The sequence below is a fragment of the Castor canadensis genome, chromosome 7 (assembly GCF_047511655.1).
Source record: "Castor canadensis chromosome 7, mCasCan1.hap1v2, whole genome shotgun sequence".
Taxonomy (NCBI): Eukaryota; Metazoa; Chordata; class Mammalia; order Rodentia; family Castoridae; genus Castor; species Castor canadensis.
Window position 1 is genome coordinate 98,203,415 of NC_133392.1, and position 15,581 is coordinate 98,218,995.

General features: G+C 34.7%; 1 protein-coding gene across 2 annotated transcripts in view; it reads right to left on the reverse strand.

The window, feature by feature from the left end:
* Positions 1–15,581, reverse strand: part of Ak5 (adenylate kinase 5) — a 279,023-nt gene that overhangs the window by 210,813 nt on the left and 52,629 nt on the right. For both annotated transcript variants that reach the window (XM_074079730.1, XM_074079729.1), the window contains exons 2-5: positions 12,274–12,460; positions 7,031–7,198; positions 2,895–3,064; positions 2,679–2,792 (exon numbers count right to left, since the gene is read on the reverse strand). In XM_074079730.1, coding sequence (XP_073935831.1) covers positions 2,679–2,792; positions 2,895–3,064; positions 7,031–7,198; positions 12,274–12,442 — 621 coding nt within the window. In that variant the 5' untranslated portion in view covers positions 12,443–12,460. The remainder of the gene's footprint in view (positions 1–2,678; positions 2,793–2,894; positions 3,065–7,030; positions 7,199–12,273; positions 12,461–15,581) is intronic.

Genomic DNA, 15,581 nt, shown 5'->3' on the forward strand with positions numbered 1-15,581 from the left:
TAGAAGTATAGGTGGTTGCTGAGACTTGCAACTGGTGTCTATAATGGGAGCAGATTTGAGGTACTAAGCCTTAACCTATGGAGGCTCTTTTAACTCTGGACCAGGTTGAATGCCTGGACACGAGTTGGTGTTGGAGAAGTGGAGAGTTGGTGGAGGAAGCCCTCACACTTTTGGTATCAGAAGGGATACCAGAAAAATAGACACCACAGAAGTTTCAGTCTACACAGAGTGAGATGTAAATGTGCTGACCCTAAGGGTTCGCACAAGCATCTTTGCCTCTGTTGCCACAGACCTCTACAGACCATCAATATGACATCAATCTCAGGCACCACCACACTGCCAGAGCGGCTGAGAAACTCCAGGATACTATAGTAACCTAACTTTAAAAAAAGTTAAATTGGATTTTTTCCAACCTCAGAAGTGTGGTTAAAAGAACAAATGTAAGTGACTTCACATTCTACCCAGAGATAACAGACCATCCTAAAGAGTGGACAGATAATCCCAAACCAGTACTGTGCCCCTTGGCAAAGCACCCTGCCAGGCTATCTAGGTGATGATAGAGACCAGTTAGGTAGCCATGAAAAGCTGCTGGAGGGCTATGCATTGTCTACCCCTTTCCTATGTGGGAAGGAACCATCTTTCCACACCACCCTGCCCACACTTCAACTGCACCACCAGTCACAGGAGGAGGGATTTTAGTATTCTGAGATACCACTTTAGGTTTCCAAGATAAGCCAGGCCCAAGCAGGGAACAGGAGAGATATGTTACATTGAGTGGAAAACTGAAATTTTCATTTAGATTGGATAGGACTTTTTGATAGCTAAAAATGAGACTATCTCTTAATGCTTTTTTAAGTGATCAGAAAATCCAAGGTATCTTCCTGAGTTATCATCCAGGGAAAAAGACAGAGCTCCAACACAGCATGTTTAAAAAGCAATAGACAGGGTAGAGCTTGTGCTTAGCATGTGTGAGGCCCTGGCATAAACTCCCAGCACCATGAGCAGGGGAGGCAAAAGAGAAGGAATCATGTGGCTATATCTGCTTGTACCTACCAAGAGCAGATCATTCAATGTGGGGTGGACCAGGTTTGGATGGCCGTGCATCTACCTGGCTGTCATGCTCAGCCAAGAATCACATGGAGCAGCTGCCATGGCACCCATTTTCAACGGCAATATGATATGGATCTGACTTGTTCAGTTTTTTCCTCTTCAAGACCACAGAAGTTAAAACAAGCTCTGCAAGTGACTGAGCACCATGGGTTCTGGACTGAAGTTGAGAGCAGAAACTCGAGGGGAGAAAGCCATTTTGAAGTCTGGTTCAATTAACCAGACTATTCAAAGAGATGCTCTGCAAAGTTACCTTCTGGCCTTGAAGTGCCTAACTCCAGGATTCTTTCACGTGAGACATAAGTTTGCTTTTTATTTTACCTAATCCTGTCTGCAATATATTTAAAAGTCTGTAGAAAAGTGGGCAAAGGAGAGCAGGCAATTCACATATGGAAGAAATACAAATGGTCAGTAAGTAGATGAATATATACCAACTATAATAGTAACTCAAAAGTGTAAGTTTGAAATATGAAATGCTATTTCTTACTTATTAGGTTAGCAAAAATTTTAATCATGAATTCTATCTGGTCTAGAGAAATAGGTACTCTCATTCAAAGTTGATGGGAATGACATTGGAAAAGTGTGCTTGGAGGACATTTTGGAAACAGGCATGAAATTGTGAAATGCATTTGTGTGTGCTTTCCTGTGTGTGTATGCACAAAGACCAGGCAACAAACCTAACTGTTCCTATTTCTCAGGAAAGGAGGGGAATGAATGAAACAAGGGGGATGAGTGGACTTTCACTTTTTTACAGCAGGATTTTAAGCCAGTATGGTTAGATATTATTTTTGTAATTAAAATATTTAAATGAAAAGAGGATAAAGGAAAATGATGGAGGAGGTGAATTCAACTATGATATATTTAATATACTGTAAGAACTTTTGTAAATGCCACCATGTGCTCCCAGCCAGCACAACAATAAAAAAATTTCTAAATCTAATAAAATTAGAAATTGCTAAGGAAAAAAATAAATTTGAAAGCTGATGAAACAAAAAAATGAAAACTGTCATACTAATTTCAAAAAGATTAAATGGATACATAAAAGATTTCAATTTATTTACTTCCCCTTAAGAAAGATGTATTAGGTGTTGAGCAGGCATATTTCACTGAAATTTGAGTAAATTTTGGCAGCTGAATTCTCTATTAATATAGCTAAGAGGTTTAGGATTTCACAACCCAATAAAGAGGGCTTCTTTAACTGGCAAGCACCTAAGTACAGGGTGACATTTTACATTTTTGGACATTACTGAGTAAGGCTTATTTTTAGTAATTATATATAAAAAGTAATCTTAGGAAAAACCATTTGAAATAAAGTTTAGAGAAATTTGTATTCTTAATCAAAATAGTGAATTCTATTATTAGTTTTTATCTTTTCTTTTGGCAGACACTATCTTCAATTTTTAAGCATTTGCCAAGGAAATAACCTCTGCCAACCCAGACTGATGTATTTGCCTGTTTCAAACCAGAACTCATTAAAAAAAATAGAAAACCTTCCAAGAAATCTTTTTCTTTTTAATCTCAAAATCTTAAGCAAAAAGTGGGTCAATTAAAATACAAGGAGACATTCTTACTTGGTCCTCAAAAGATAGAGCCTGGGCAACATCTCTTGGAAATCCATCAATAACAACGCCTTCTTCATCAGGTATTTGCATCAGCTTTTGTTTTATCTCTGTAATTGTTGTTTCCTTTTGTAAAGAGAAAACATAGAAAACCACAGTTAAATTTAGCATACTCATAACGCGCATAAATTTTTTTTTGCAGAATAGAAGCAAAGTAAATGACAGTACCTGGGGGGCCAATTCCCCATTTGTTATTATCTTGGCAATCAGACTCCATTTCCTATTGCTGCTGGTACTATGGATCTTCTTTCTCAATAATTCCCCCACTGAAATGTACTGGAATCCATAACGTTCTGCAATTTTCAAACTTTGAGTTCCCTTTCCACTTCCTGGGCCACCTATTAATCGAAATAGGCAAAATTGTGACCTGATACAATAAGGAACTCCTTCTTATACAATTACTATTTTTCTCTGAGACAACAATTAGGGATCACGAGAACTGAGGGCAGGTAGTTGCCTCATTTGTGGCATTCTTCTGCTGTTTCTGATTGCAGAGCAAGTGCAGACTTAGCCAAGGTAAAGGGTAGACCTGTCTTGACCAACTGTATTAAATGAAAGAGGCATTTTCCCCCTCCGCCTATCTTACTAAACGATTAATTAGACTGGGGATGTAGCTCAGTAGCAGAGTGCCTGCTTAGCATGCATGATGCCCTAGGTTTGATCCTCAGCACCACAAAAATTAATTAATTAATTTTTAAAAAGCTAATTAAAATTTTGAACAATGCAGTTCAAAGAAACCTTGACTATGTAAAATTTAATAGTTTTTTTCCCTCTAGAATCAAAGAAAAATCTATGAGATACAAAAGACAGTGATCAAAATAACAGGAATGTGTTTCATGCCTCCAAAGACTTAATGTGTAATTTGGTGAAATGTAACAATTATTTTTAAACCAAACAGACACTAGTACTGACACAGCTTATTTAAATTGGTTTTTGAAAACTGTTCACTCATGTATTTTCTTGTCTTATCTCTTTTGAATTCAAAAATGTTATGCAATGAATATAGAAAGGGAATGGAATAGGTCCGTAAGTTAGAAAAATTTCACAGAACTAAGTATGATATATTAGTATGAAATAATCAACACTTTTCAGTATAACTCAATGCTAATCATTAATAGTTGCTATTTACCTTTTAGAAATAAAATAAGCACAAAATATATACTTCATATTTTATTTTCAAATCATATTACATTATATGTAATATTATATTTATATGTAATGTTATATTTCTAAACACCCTAAACTAACTAGAATCTAGAGTCAGAATACATTTTAAAATAAAATCTGTAGAAATCAGCCCAGTCTAGTTATTTGCTGGTGACTACTAAAATGAAATATTTTCAGACTTAAGTACAAATTAGTGAATGTAAGCAACATTTTAAAAAGTCAATATCTAATAAGCAATGAAATGTTTCGTAAATGTTCATTGAAACATGATATGATTAAGCAATATTGAAAATAAAAATCAGCAGAAAAGTGAGTTGATGACTTCCCTATTAATATAAAAAATTTTTGTTGAAGTAATTTAAATCTAATTTTTTAATAAGTATTTTAATATTTCAAATAGTATTAATAAAAGAGAAAGCTTCTTTTGTAAGAAAAGTTCAGAGTGAGCAGATTCGGTCAGCAGAATTCTAAGACCAACTAATACAATCAGAAGAATCTCTGGTCCCCAATCCCAAATAATGCACCAAATATCAAGCTTTCACTTTTTTAGTGCTTTGTTAAAACTCTATGTCCTATCCTATTAGGCTTAACATTATAAACCACTTCTGTTTCTGTAGATTAAATTCTTTACTTTGCAATTCAAAAGTAAGTTTGGGTTCCAAATAGCTGCTTTTGGCTATTAACATGGGCTATTCAAGAACTGGTTTGAAGAAAAATATTGTATGACCAATTCCGCCAACAAATTCAATCTGATTTTAATCCCTGAACAAACAAAGTTATCTTTCAGAATATAGTTATTTCTACATGTGACCTCACAAATCATTAAACTCAGATGTTAAAAATTATGTTGAATTAAGAAAATTCAAACATACTGAGAAAATTGTGGCACCTTCAAAGAAAAGTTTTTCTCAACTAATGGAGGTAATAGCAAGCAACAAGAACAAAGAAGTCTTGCACTATCAACGAAGAACAGCATTGATTCATTGGATGAGTTTGATTACTGACGCTTCCTAACAAATCAGTTTATTTTCTTCTCTCTAAAACCAGAATGAACTTAATTTTATTCTGTTTATTTATCTATAATATTTATAGATGTTAAGATCCATCCAACTCTGAGATTGTATAATTACATTAACATAAGAGAGATTCATATCTTTACCAAGTAGGCCTGCTTTAAAAAATTCTCTAGTGCCAAAAGGAAATTTTCTTTATTTTGATGTAATACCATGTGGGCATCTGTACCTCCACCACACTTTTTTTTCAGGTTGGAAAAAATACAAAGTTGTAAGGGTTAGGTACAGTTAGTTTATAATTCCTCAAAAGTCCTAAAATTGCCCTGATTTTCTCAGAAAACTTTCTGAGAAAACCTTTCTGCCTGGTCTCAATCCATTAAAAAGTATTTATACTCACTGGTTCCTCATCATTCTTGTGACATAAAATATTCAGCATGTAAGTCTGTAATCAGAATCAAAACCTTGGGAAGCAAGTTGATTTCACTGAATAAGAAAGAACTGTGAAGTGGGTGAGATTTGAGAATTTATCTTTTCCAAAGATTTTTAGCTTATTGAAATATTTTAGTAATTTCATACGAAATTCACAATGCACAAAAAAGTCACAGATGTGTAGTTTTACTCAAGAGCAAGTTGTTGTTACTCCATCTTCGTGGACAATCAAGCTTCTATCTGTTCAACTTATCATCACCAGTACTTAACCACTGGCAACAAGAAAAATGAAATTGAGAGAATGTACTCTATCCTCCTACATACCACAAAATGGGGAAATAATTCCAATTATTCTTCACCTTTATGTAAGTATTTCCTTGTCTTCTAGGTAAGGACCCCCAAATTTTAGGCACAAAACTATTCTATTTTCAAGAAAAAAGATTTGTGGTAGAGTGACTATCATAAGTTGTAAGAATGTTTTGACTTTTAGAAGGCTGATTTTGTCTGCTTTTTTGTTTGTTTATTTTTTTGCTAGGAAACCCAAGACCTTGTGCCATGCTAGGCAAATGCTCTACCACAGAGCTACATCTCCACTCCCTCAAAAGCTGATTTCCACACTCTGTTCCTGCAATATTATTTTTTTTTAACAATTCAAGGCTAAATATATTTGTAATTTCATATTCATTTCACTTTGAAATGTACAAATGCCACTCCTTTAATCTGATCAGCTGAAATTCCTGTTACAGCTCAGTGTGTTTATTTCATGCTTTTTTCTAGTTGCTGTCTCCATTCTGTCCTCTGGAGCAGTATTTCTCTGTATGGGGGCTGTGTTCATTTGGTCCCCTGTTAATAGTTACTGGTTAGAATAACTGTGAACACTTATGCTAGATATTTGCTTTTGGTCAAACTGGAAAGAGAGAGGCATTGACTATATACATTACAGGTCTCCTCATTATTTTCATACATTTTAAGAATGATAAAATTTGCAAGACTAATGAACAAATACATTTTGAAAAATTACTTAAAACATTTTCTGTATCTATTCCTTATGAAATGGTATTAGGCTACTTTCGTATTCAACAGAAGATTCATGCTGGCAATTTAAAAACTGAACTTCATCTTTGTTATTTACATTAATAGTCAGATGTTTTGAGCTGTGTAAAACATAAGATCTTATATTTACTTCCATAACAACATGGAAACTTTGATTTTATTATAGGTATCAGTTTGTCATAAGGAATATTCATTTATATGAATCCTTACCAATATATTGTTATTTTTCCCTCCTAAGTTAATAGTGAGTAAAAATTCACTGTTGAATTAAAGGGAAAACATCTAATGGACTTGGTTATCTATATCAAAGATTAAATAAATAAAACCACAAAACAATAAATCTTGAAGACATGACTTTTAACTCATTATAGAAAATTTCTGTGACATTGTAATGAGAGTCTATGAAAATGCAGTAAGCATTAGATTGTTTAAATATAGCTCCTATTTTATTGAAAATTATTCTAAAACTATTTCCATGTATTGTCCCTTGAACTTTTGTTTTTATTGCTATTGCTATTATTCTCTTTTGTTCATTATCCAACAAAGCTTTAGTAAATATGACATATAATTGACATTTTTGAAATGTAAATATATATTTAAAAAGTTAGCAATGGTAAAGAATTTTGTTTGCTGTCCTCCTACCTATGACAAGAATGATTTTCGGTCGGGGTCTGGTGGGATCGAACACCTCATATTCTTCTATTAGCTCTGCGGTCTCGGAGAGATCCGTGTCACTTTCTATGGAGAACTGATGGATTGGGGGGAGCCGGTCATATCGTCGATATGGAAAGTTTGAATTTTCAGGCATTACTGCAAAAGAGTAAGATAACTTTGAAAAGGGAAAAAAGAAAGCATAAGAAAACAATTTTCACATTTAACAAATTAGTAGAAGAAATTCAGTGAATGAGTTTTGATCTTTCATTTTCAACTGGTAGACTTCTTAAGTGGTTAGCAGCCTTTTTCTCAAAGGGACAAACAGCAATATTTTAGGCTCTGAGAACTACACAGATTCATACTCATCTCAGCCAAGATATCTTAGACACTGCATAAACAAATGAGTGTGCCTGTGTTCCAATAAAACTTTATAAAAACAGGCAGGGAGCTGGACTTGGCCACTCCCTCTGCTTGAGGAACCTTCTCAGTCACTATCTTGTCTTACTTGGTAGGTTATACACATCCTGGTCTGTGCAATTGATGCTCCCTGGATTTATATAATCAACACAATCATGTGCAGCTACCCATGGAGCCAATGTTTATGCATCCCGTTCATAAACTCTGAGGGTCCAGTGGAAGGGTTTAGTGGCATAATGAACACAAAATTTGTATACTGTCACAAGCCAGGAAGAAGGATACAAACAATTTCTACATTTGGAGTATTTTTCAACATCATTTAATTATATTTTCACAATATCTATTATGTTTAATTGGCTTGAATTTAAAATGTAAATATGAAGATTTAAATTTATATCTTTAATGGCAACAAATGTTGCCATTCATTGCCAAGCAGGTTAATAGGTTGAGGGTGATTCCATACAAGAATAAGATGTAGTCCTATCTCTTTAGCATTTACGACTTATGTGCGTATATCTGATGTCTGCATGCCTATCAGGCAGAACAAGTGCTAAAATGACTCTCACGGTAAACTATAGTAGATAAGGGAATGGGAAAATCCATTTGGGCTGGAGTGGAAAGGACTTTCAAAAGAGGCAGGACTACAAATTTTAAAGACAAACGCAGGTGATGTAGAAAGCATATCCTAGCCGGTGGTGACAACACTGATTTCAGAGTCAAAAATACTAATGACATATTCCAATAGCCCAGAAGACAGACCTGACAAGCCCAAACCAGGCAGATAGATAGTATCAACCAATTATCAATATATAGTTTGTGGTTTTCTCGTTCCTTAGCCCATATGTCAGTATCACAGGAGGCACAGAGAAGTCCTAACAGCCCATCAGTACCTGCACAAAGGAGAGAGGAGGCCACCTGAGGCCTCATGGCCTTCCATGAGGCTAAGATGCCTACTATATCTGAGGACAATGTAGTGCTCCTATCTCCCAGGGTCTTCATCAGTTAGAACTTTCCATTCTCTGTTCATACAATAAATAAGGCCATTGATCACTGACTCACCATGTTCTAGTTTCATGAAAGGAGTGGAGAAGTCTACAGATGACAATGGATCATCTTTAGAAACTGATGGGAAAGGCTGTGTGAGGAAAAACACTAACGATATTCACCTGCTCTACCTTGCCGTTTAACCACTTCACTCAACACAAGGCAAAACTTAATTGATCTAAAAGATTTGAAGATGCAGTCTTTCTGTCTTTGTTTTTTTTTCTAGGTTTCTTTCATTCCTGACTACATCACACCCTCTTTTTCTACCTCAACAACTTCTATGCTCTGATCCCTGTACACTTTCATCTCTATCCTAACACATCCTGAGTATTCTCCCTCCAAGTGCTAGCAGATCACTTCTTCCATTCAACCCTGCCTAAGGTGCATACAACCTCTTTCATTTCCATAACATATGGTCTCTGCTACAGAATCAATTGTGCTACCAATTATATTTTTAATGCCTGATTTCATTGCTGGACTGTGAGTTCCCTGAGGGCAGGTGTCGAGTCTGTTCTTTCTTGGTGCCTGAATTCTTAGTACTTAATAGAATATCTGGGCATATAATAGTGCTCAATAAAAGTTATTGCCTAACAGATTCACTGACTGACTGTATGGAAACAGGAAAAAGAGAACTGAGTGCTAGTTTTGATGCAAATATGGTATATTTGGTTTTGGACATGTTTGGTATAAGGTGACAATGAAACACTCCAGAAGACAAATTCTATGGCTGTTTGAGACTAGAACTCTTACTCACAGGTAATTATTTGTTTGGTTGTATACATATGACAGGAAAAAAGGATACTCATCTCACATTTAACACTTTAAAGAACTGTCAGCCAATAATTTATCTTTATCATATTCTAATTCAGGAAAATAATTTGCTTGATGATAAAAATGTATTATGTCATAGAGTAACTTTCCAGGATAATGATATGTTATCATACTTATGTCAATATTTTTACAAAAAAATCATGGATCACTATTTCTAGAATAATCATTTTATTTTAAGTCACAGGGCTGTTAGCAATTATTTTTTCCTTTTTCTTTTATTATTCATATGTGCATACAAGGCTTGGTTCATTTCTCCCCCCTAGCAATTTTGTTGATTTAACAACCTATTCCACTAAATATAGTTAAAACCTATAAAGCACAAATGTGTAAAGCATTTCATAAAATAAAATTTTGTTATTATAGGATAATTGTTTTATAAAACATTTCCCATCATTTAACACAATTTCCTGATATATGACACTGGGACATAACATTCTAGTCACTTTAGTACATAAGAAAGTTCTAATTAACGATGAATGAAAAGACTAGTCTAGGAGATCTAGAAAGCATTAACAGGTAGGGAAATCCTAAAACAAGCAAGCAATTTTATTTTAATGAAAATTAAGCCTTCATTTTGCATTCCTGTTTAGTATGTCCTCGTCGATCAGGAGCTCCAAACTGGTTGTTTGTGAACCCAATATAGCCCCATAGATGTATTCACTTCAATTAGACATTTTTCCAAAATTTGTACTTGACTGCCCTTAGACAATGACTGTTCTGTCTAGTCCAGATTTCTGGTTGGCCACTATACTCATTATTCTCTATTACAGACTTGGTCTGCCTGGTTACCATGTATTGTTGACCAATAAATAGTATCAAAGTTTAATTTTGTTGTCAACACTCAGTTTCTATAGAAAGTCTAAGAGCAACTTATCAACTAATCGAATGTTGTAATAACTTTTTAGATTTGATATTTAAAATTGAAAAATGTCTTAAACTAAATACAGTAATATCTGAGGTTCATTATTGCCTCAAGGTTTAGAAAACAGTTCCCCATCATTAATCTCACTTGATCTAACAAGGGTAAGAAGTATATATTCAACACTGATTCAGATTCCAACCGCACGATGATATCTCAGGAAATAAGTTAGTCATTTGAGGAAGGTGTCTGAACTTTTCAAGCCCATTAAAATACCATTTTGTTCACCAAAAAGCAGAAATGTACAAAGAGGTGTAGAAGAGCAGTAACTAGCTGAAATTACTCTAGTCCACCACAGCCTACCGAGGTATCAAATCTGAGCTGTGTATACGCAGATTGAAGAGGACTTCTAAACTTCAATTCTGTACACTCCACACTCTGTGTATACCAAGCTGTTCTCAATGAACTTGACAACTCACTGATTTAAAATTTTTTTCAACTTGGAACTGAGATCCATTATCAGCCAGAAACTGGGTCTATGAGTACACTGTATGGGAAAAGCAAAAACCTCTTAGAATTGAATTGGTTCTAAGGGTCAATTCCAAATATTTGTTGCCAATTCAATTTCATACGCATGTGAAGACACAACCTCAGTCTTAGGACGGACAGGAATGTAACAGCATGGCTTATTATGTATTGAGTGATGTTTTGCCATTGTCTACGATGGACTGGAGCGAGAGACTTTGTAACTAATGAGATAATTGCTCTCTGAAACTCAGAATAGTCATCTTATTACCTATACTTACACCAAATATTTTTAATTATTTCTCAGCTTTGGGAGGGTATGTTAGAACATTTGGACATTTTTGAAGTTAGTATTAAATAACAATTCTAGATATCACAATTGCTTCTTTAACAACAGTGGGGAATTTGGTCAGGGGTCATATCATTTTCTAGTAAAACACATGAGTATCCAACCCTAAATCACTTATTTTTGACTCTGCTAGGATAGAGAAGGACTTTTCTCCCCTTTGGAGATGGTTATGAGGAAACGACATTTCTATTTTCCCTCTGCTGCTTGTGTTTCTTAAAGATTAGCATACCATGACTTTTTCCCACACCACATTCAAATAAAAAGTAAGTGGGTCATGACTAAATAAGGTGAGACAAACTAGGATTTGTTTCCTCATTTTATTTATTGCAAATATAATTGTCTCCACTTCAAATTCTGCTGGTATAACTGAAACTTTTGCGGTATGATTTCTGAGAAGGCTTTATCTGAAATATAATGATCTTGGCCACTACAAAAGAATTAATTTAGTTTCTCCTGATTAGAACTCAGTCTACTTTTTACATACTATTAGATTTCACAACTTCATCTAGAGCCTAAAAGACTGGTTGACTCATATGGATCCCATGATTCTGACAAGCACATATTTCAGAAAGAGACTAGAATATCATGAATCTCCTCTAACAAACCCTAGTTCTTAGTTCTAAACTATATCTAAAATTTAAACAAGTTTACCTCTTGTACTCTTTTATAGCACCCAAATACTTAATCTAATATATTCTAATATATTTGATAGTTACTTAATATTTATTGAATTAGTTAGTATGAACTTTACATGCACTTATATAGGGGTATTAGCATGAACTCTGGGCTTGGAAACACATTAGTAAGCCAAATCTCTTTCTAGCTAATGAAAAATGTTGAATAGTTAAATAATAACCACCAACTTAATCTTTATTCTACTCATGTATTTAGCACAGGCTTAGCTGCAATTGAAAAATAAATTCATGGCTTTTAAATGTAATTCATTTTGCAAAATAATGAATTCAGTAATAGAAAATTTCATTAAGTCTTCAGCAAATTGCTGGACAATGGTATGTAATTTTGTTTGTCTTACCATGGAGGTGATTAGAATTAGTAGCAGAAAGAAATTAATCATGTTCCAGGATTCAAATTCTTCCAGACATTTACAAACCCAATCAATTAAATCACGGTCTACAGTTTATATGCTATTTGTAAAAGAGACTTGCTCTACCTACAAAACTGTCTGTTATTCTATACATACATTACCATTTCTTAGAAAGGATCTCCTTGACTGTCCTCCATTTAGTGGAGGCAAGGTCTTCTTTTCCTGGCTGACAAATGTATCCCACTTCACCTTGTCACAGCCACCTAGTTCCTTTACTTTCTGTAAACAACTTTCCAAGTACTCTACAGGATCTTCAGGCTTAGAACACATCAGTCCATTCAAAAGGCTCTGAAAAACAACAAAATATGTATAAATAAAATATGAGAACACTTTGTTAAAAACACTGGTATATCCCATCTCTAAGTTCTGGGTTATTTTTGTCATTTGCATTTGCCTTTTAATAAACAATTAGAGTTGAAAATATGAGCTGATTAGATAATTAAGATAATCCCTTAAATTCTTGACCAACTGGGTTTTGACTTAGAATTTTCTGCCTTTTAAACAATTCATTGTAGTTTCAGCAACTACAATGCTGAAAATAGAAGTCTTACCAACGTGAGATGAAGTACATCATATGCAAATATCCCAACATTTTTTATCTTGGTTCCATCTATCTTTAAAGTCTCTGAGCCTCAGCTTCTTCGATAAAGTGAAAATAATGACACCTACCTCATAAGGTTTTTAAATATTTAAAATATTTGATACTCGTACAGTGCATATTAAGTGCCTCCCATGTAGTAAGTGTTCAGCAAATGTTGGTTTTAGTTATTATCATCATGATTATTACCATGAAGTCTCTCCTGCACTTCAGAGTTGGCCTGAGGGATCTTCCTGTGTGTTTCCTGGTACCCAGAGTAAAAAATTGCACTTGTCATTTATATTGAAAGCACTGGCTTCTGCGTCAGTCTTCTCATCTAAACTATAAGCTCTTCAGCAACATAGAATGGGTTTCATTTGTTTTTCAGTCTCAGTGCCTGATACTTTTCCTGACATATAATAGGTGCATATTAAATGGTTTTCTGATTAAGGAAAGTAATTAAAAACTCAGGTCTGAGTGAGACTGAAAAAATAATTTGAGACTCAAAAATCTGCTATTTGATATATAATAAATCACCACACCACAATATCTATTCAGACTACAGAGAAAAAAGCATGCTTTTTCTAGTCATGGTGTCTGATTTGTCACTGGTACTAGTTTCTAAAAATACAACAAGTTTGGAAATGTTGACTCCTGGGAACTAAAATGGTGTGCAAAATAGTTTCCTCTAGAATTTTTCATGGAAAAAGCATAGAAGGTCATTATCACTAATAGATATTATTAATATACAAAACACACACCCTATGAAAGGCTGATGTCTTTCCTAAATACAGTATTTAGTTTCAAATTATTCTTATTCAATTTTCCCAGAATGGCAGGCAATTCCTACTAGGAACATTTTTTTCCCTGAAATCCTAAATAGAGTGGACTAGTGTGCAGCTCCATCAGATGAGTTCCATTGCTGAGGGAGCAGAAAAGTGAAAGCTGGGGATCTACATCCAGTCTGTGTGAAGATGTGTTTTGTACACATATACAGTGTGGTTTGGTTCCCATACTCCTCTACACTGGGCAGAACTAGCTGCATCAGTAAGCTAACGCATGTCTCATATGCATTACTTCACCCAATGCACTCTCATTCCTGTGTGGCATCATTATCCCCAGTTTTCTAAGTTAAGAAATTATAGTTCAGAGGTGTTGGCTAGAGGCTTCTAGGTTCAGGATTCCAACTCAGTTTCTGATTCCAAAACCCATACATTCCTCCCTGTTCATCTTGCAAAAAAATGATACGGGATAAAAGAAAATACTAGATTCTCTGGGCCCCATGCATAATCCAACTATAATATGAATCTCTTAAAATTAGGTCTTTTTATCTTTTTCTAATGCTTAAATTGGTGGATATACTCAAATTGTAGCTTTTCTGACTGGGAAACAAAACTGACTCCCTAAGGGCATTAGTTTAATTTTAATTAATTAATTAATTTAAAAATATATGTTTTGGTTTTTTTGAGACAGGGTCTTGTTATGTTGTCCAGGCTGGCCTGGAACTGGGGATCTCCTGTTTCAGCCTCCAAACTGTTGGAATTAGAGACATGCACACATCCGGGTACGCATTGCTTTTAAAAGGGGAAAATGGGCTTCACTCTTTCATATATGATTTAAGTCCTATCTTCTAATTGTCATCCAGGATCAGGGAATGAAGATAATCAGCATTCAGTTTCTGAGTTAATCCTCTGAAAACCTGAATAATCTAATTTGACTTTTCACAGTACCTAAATTAACTGCCAAATCTCTAAAGTATCAGTGTATACCTTAACTAGAATTAAGAACTCATGACAAAATCAGGAGAAAGTACTCTTTTAAATTTAATCTAAAATAGAAATATGTTTCAAATATAAGCTTACCAGAGATACCAATTTAGCCCATGCAATGTTTCAAATCAGGAAGAAATCTGAGAAGGTCAGTTAAACCTAGTTGCTTGGTAATATGTAGCTTCAATAACCAGTCACTTAGTCTATGAAGGTATCTAATATCCACAGCTGAAGCTGATGTTTTGGGATTTGATAGACATCTAATTGTTAAATACCATATACCTACAATCTGTGGTTTTGGTAGAGAAAATCCAATTTACAAGCCCAATGTATTTGGTTCTGTTCTCTACACTCATCACATGGAGCATTGCCAGATTTTGCTTCTCTCTTGTGCTGTACACAACACAGATTCATCTTACTGGAAGGATGGGCCTTTGAGGTCACCATCAGGCTCCTTACATCTTCCTGCTGTCCAGGACTGAGTCTATGTACACTGAATTACTGCCTTTCACTTAAGCAAGTTGACTTCCTTTTCTGGGTATGTCTACTTTAAAACAGCCATTCATATGAAGAAAAGCCAATGAAAAGCACAAAACCTGAAGAAGAAATGCCTGCTACATCACTTATTTTCATGCACAGTGTTGACTTTCATGAGTAAACTATCCAAATTCTCTGCAGTCACCTTCCACCAAGGAAGAAAAACAGTACCCACATTATAAAGAAAAAAGACCACTATTTAGCAGTATGTTACAATACAATTTTACCTCCTATAGATGTTTCTACTATTTCTTTATTAGTATAGAAATGAATTTGATCTCAGGTATGACGTTTGTAATAATAAAAAAAAACAAAACCTTCGATTCATCTCCATATTTACTTCTGGAAAAAAAAAAAAAACAAACCAACCTCTTAAGATTCCCACACACTCCCAAGACCTGTCCTGATTATTTTCACACAGGAGCAACACAGTTGGCTACATATGGCTTCATATACCATGCCTGAGTTAAGTGTGCTTTTTACCTGGAAATGTTGGCTCCAGATGACCTGAAAACAGTGGCTTACA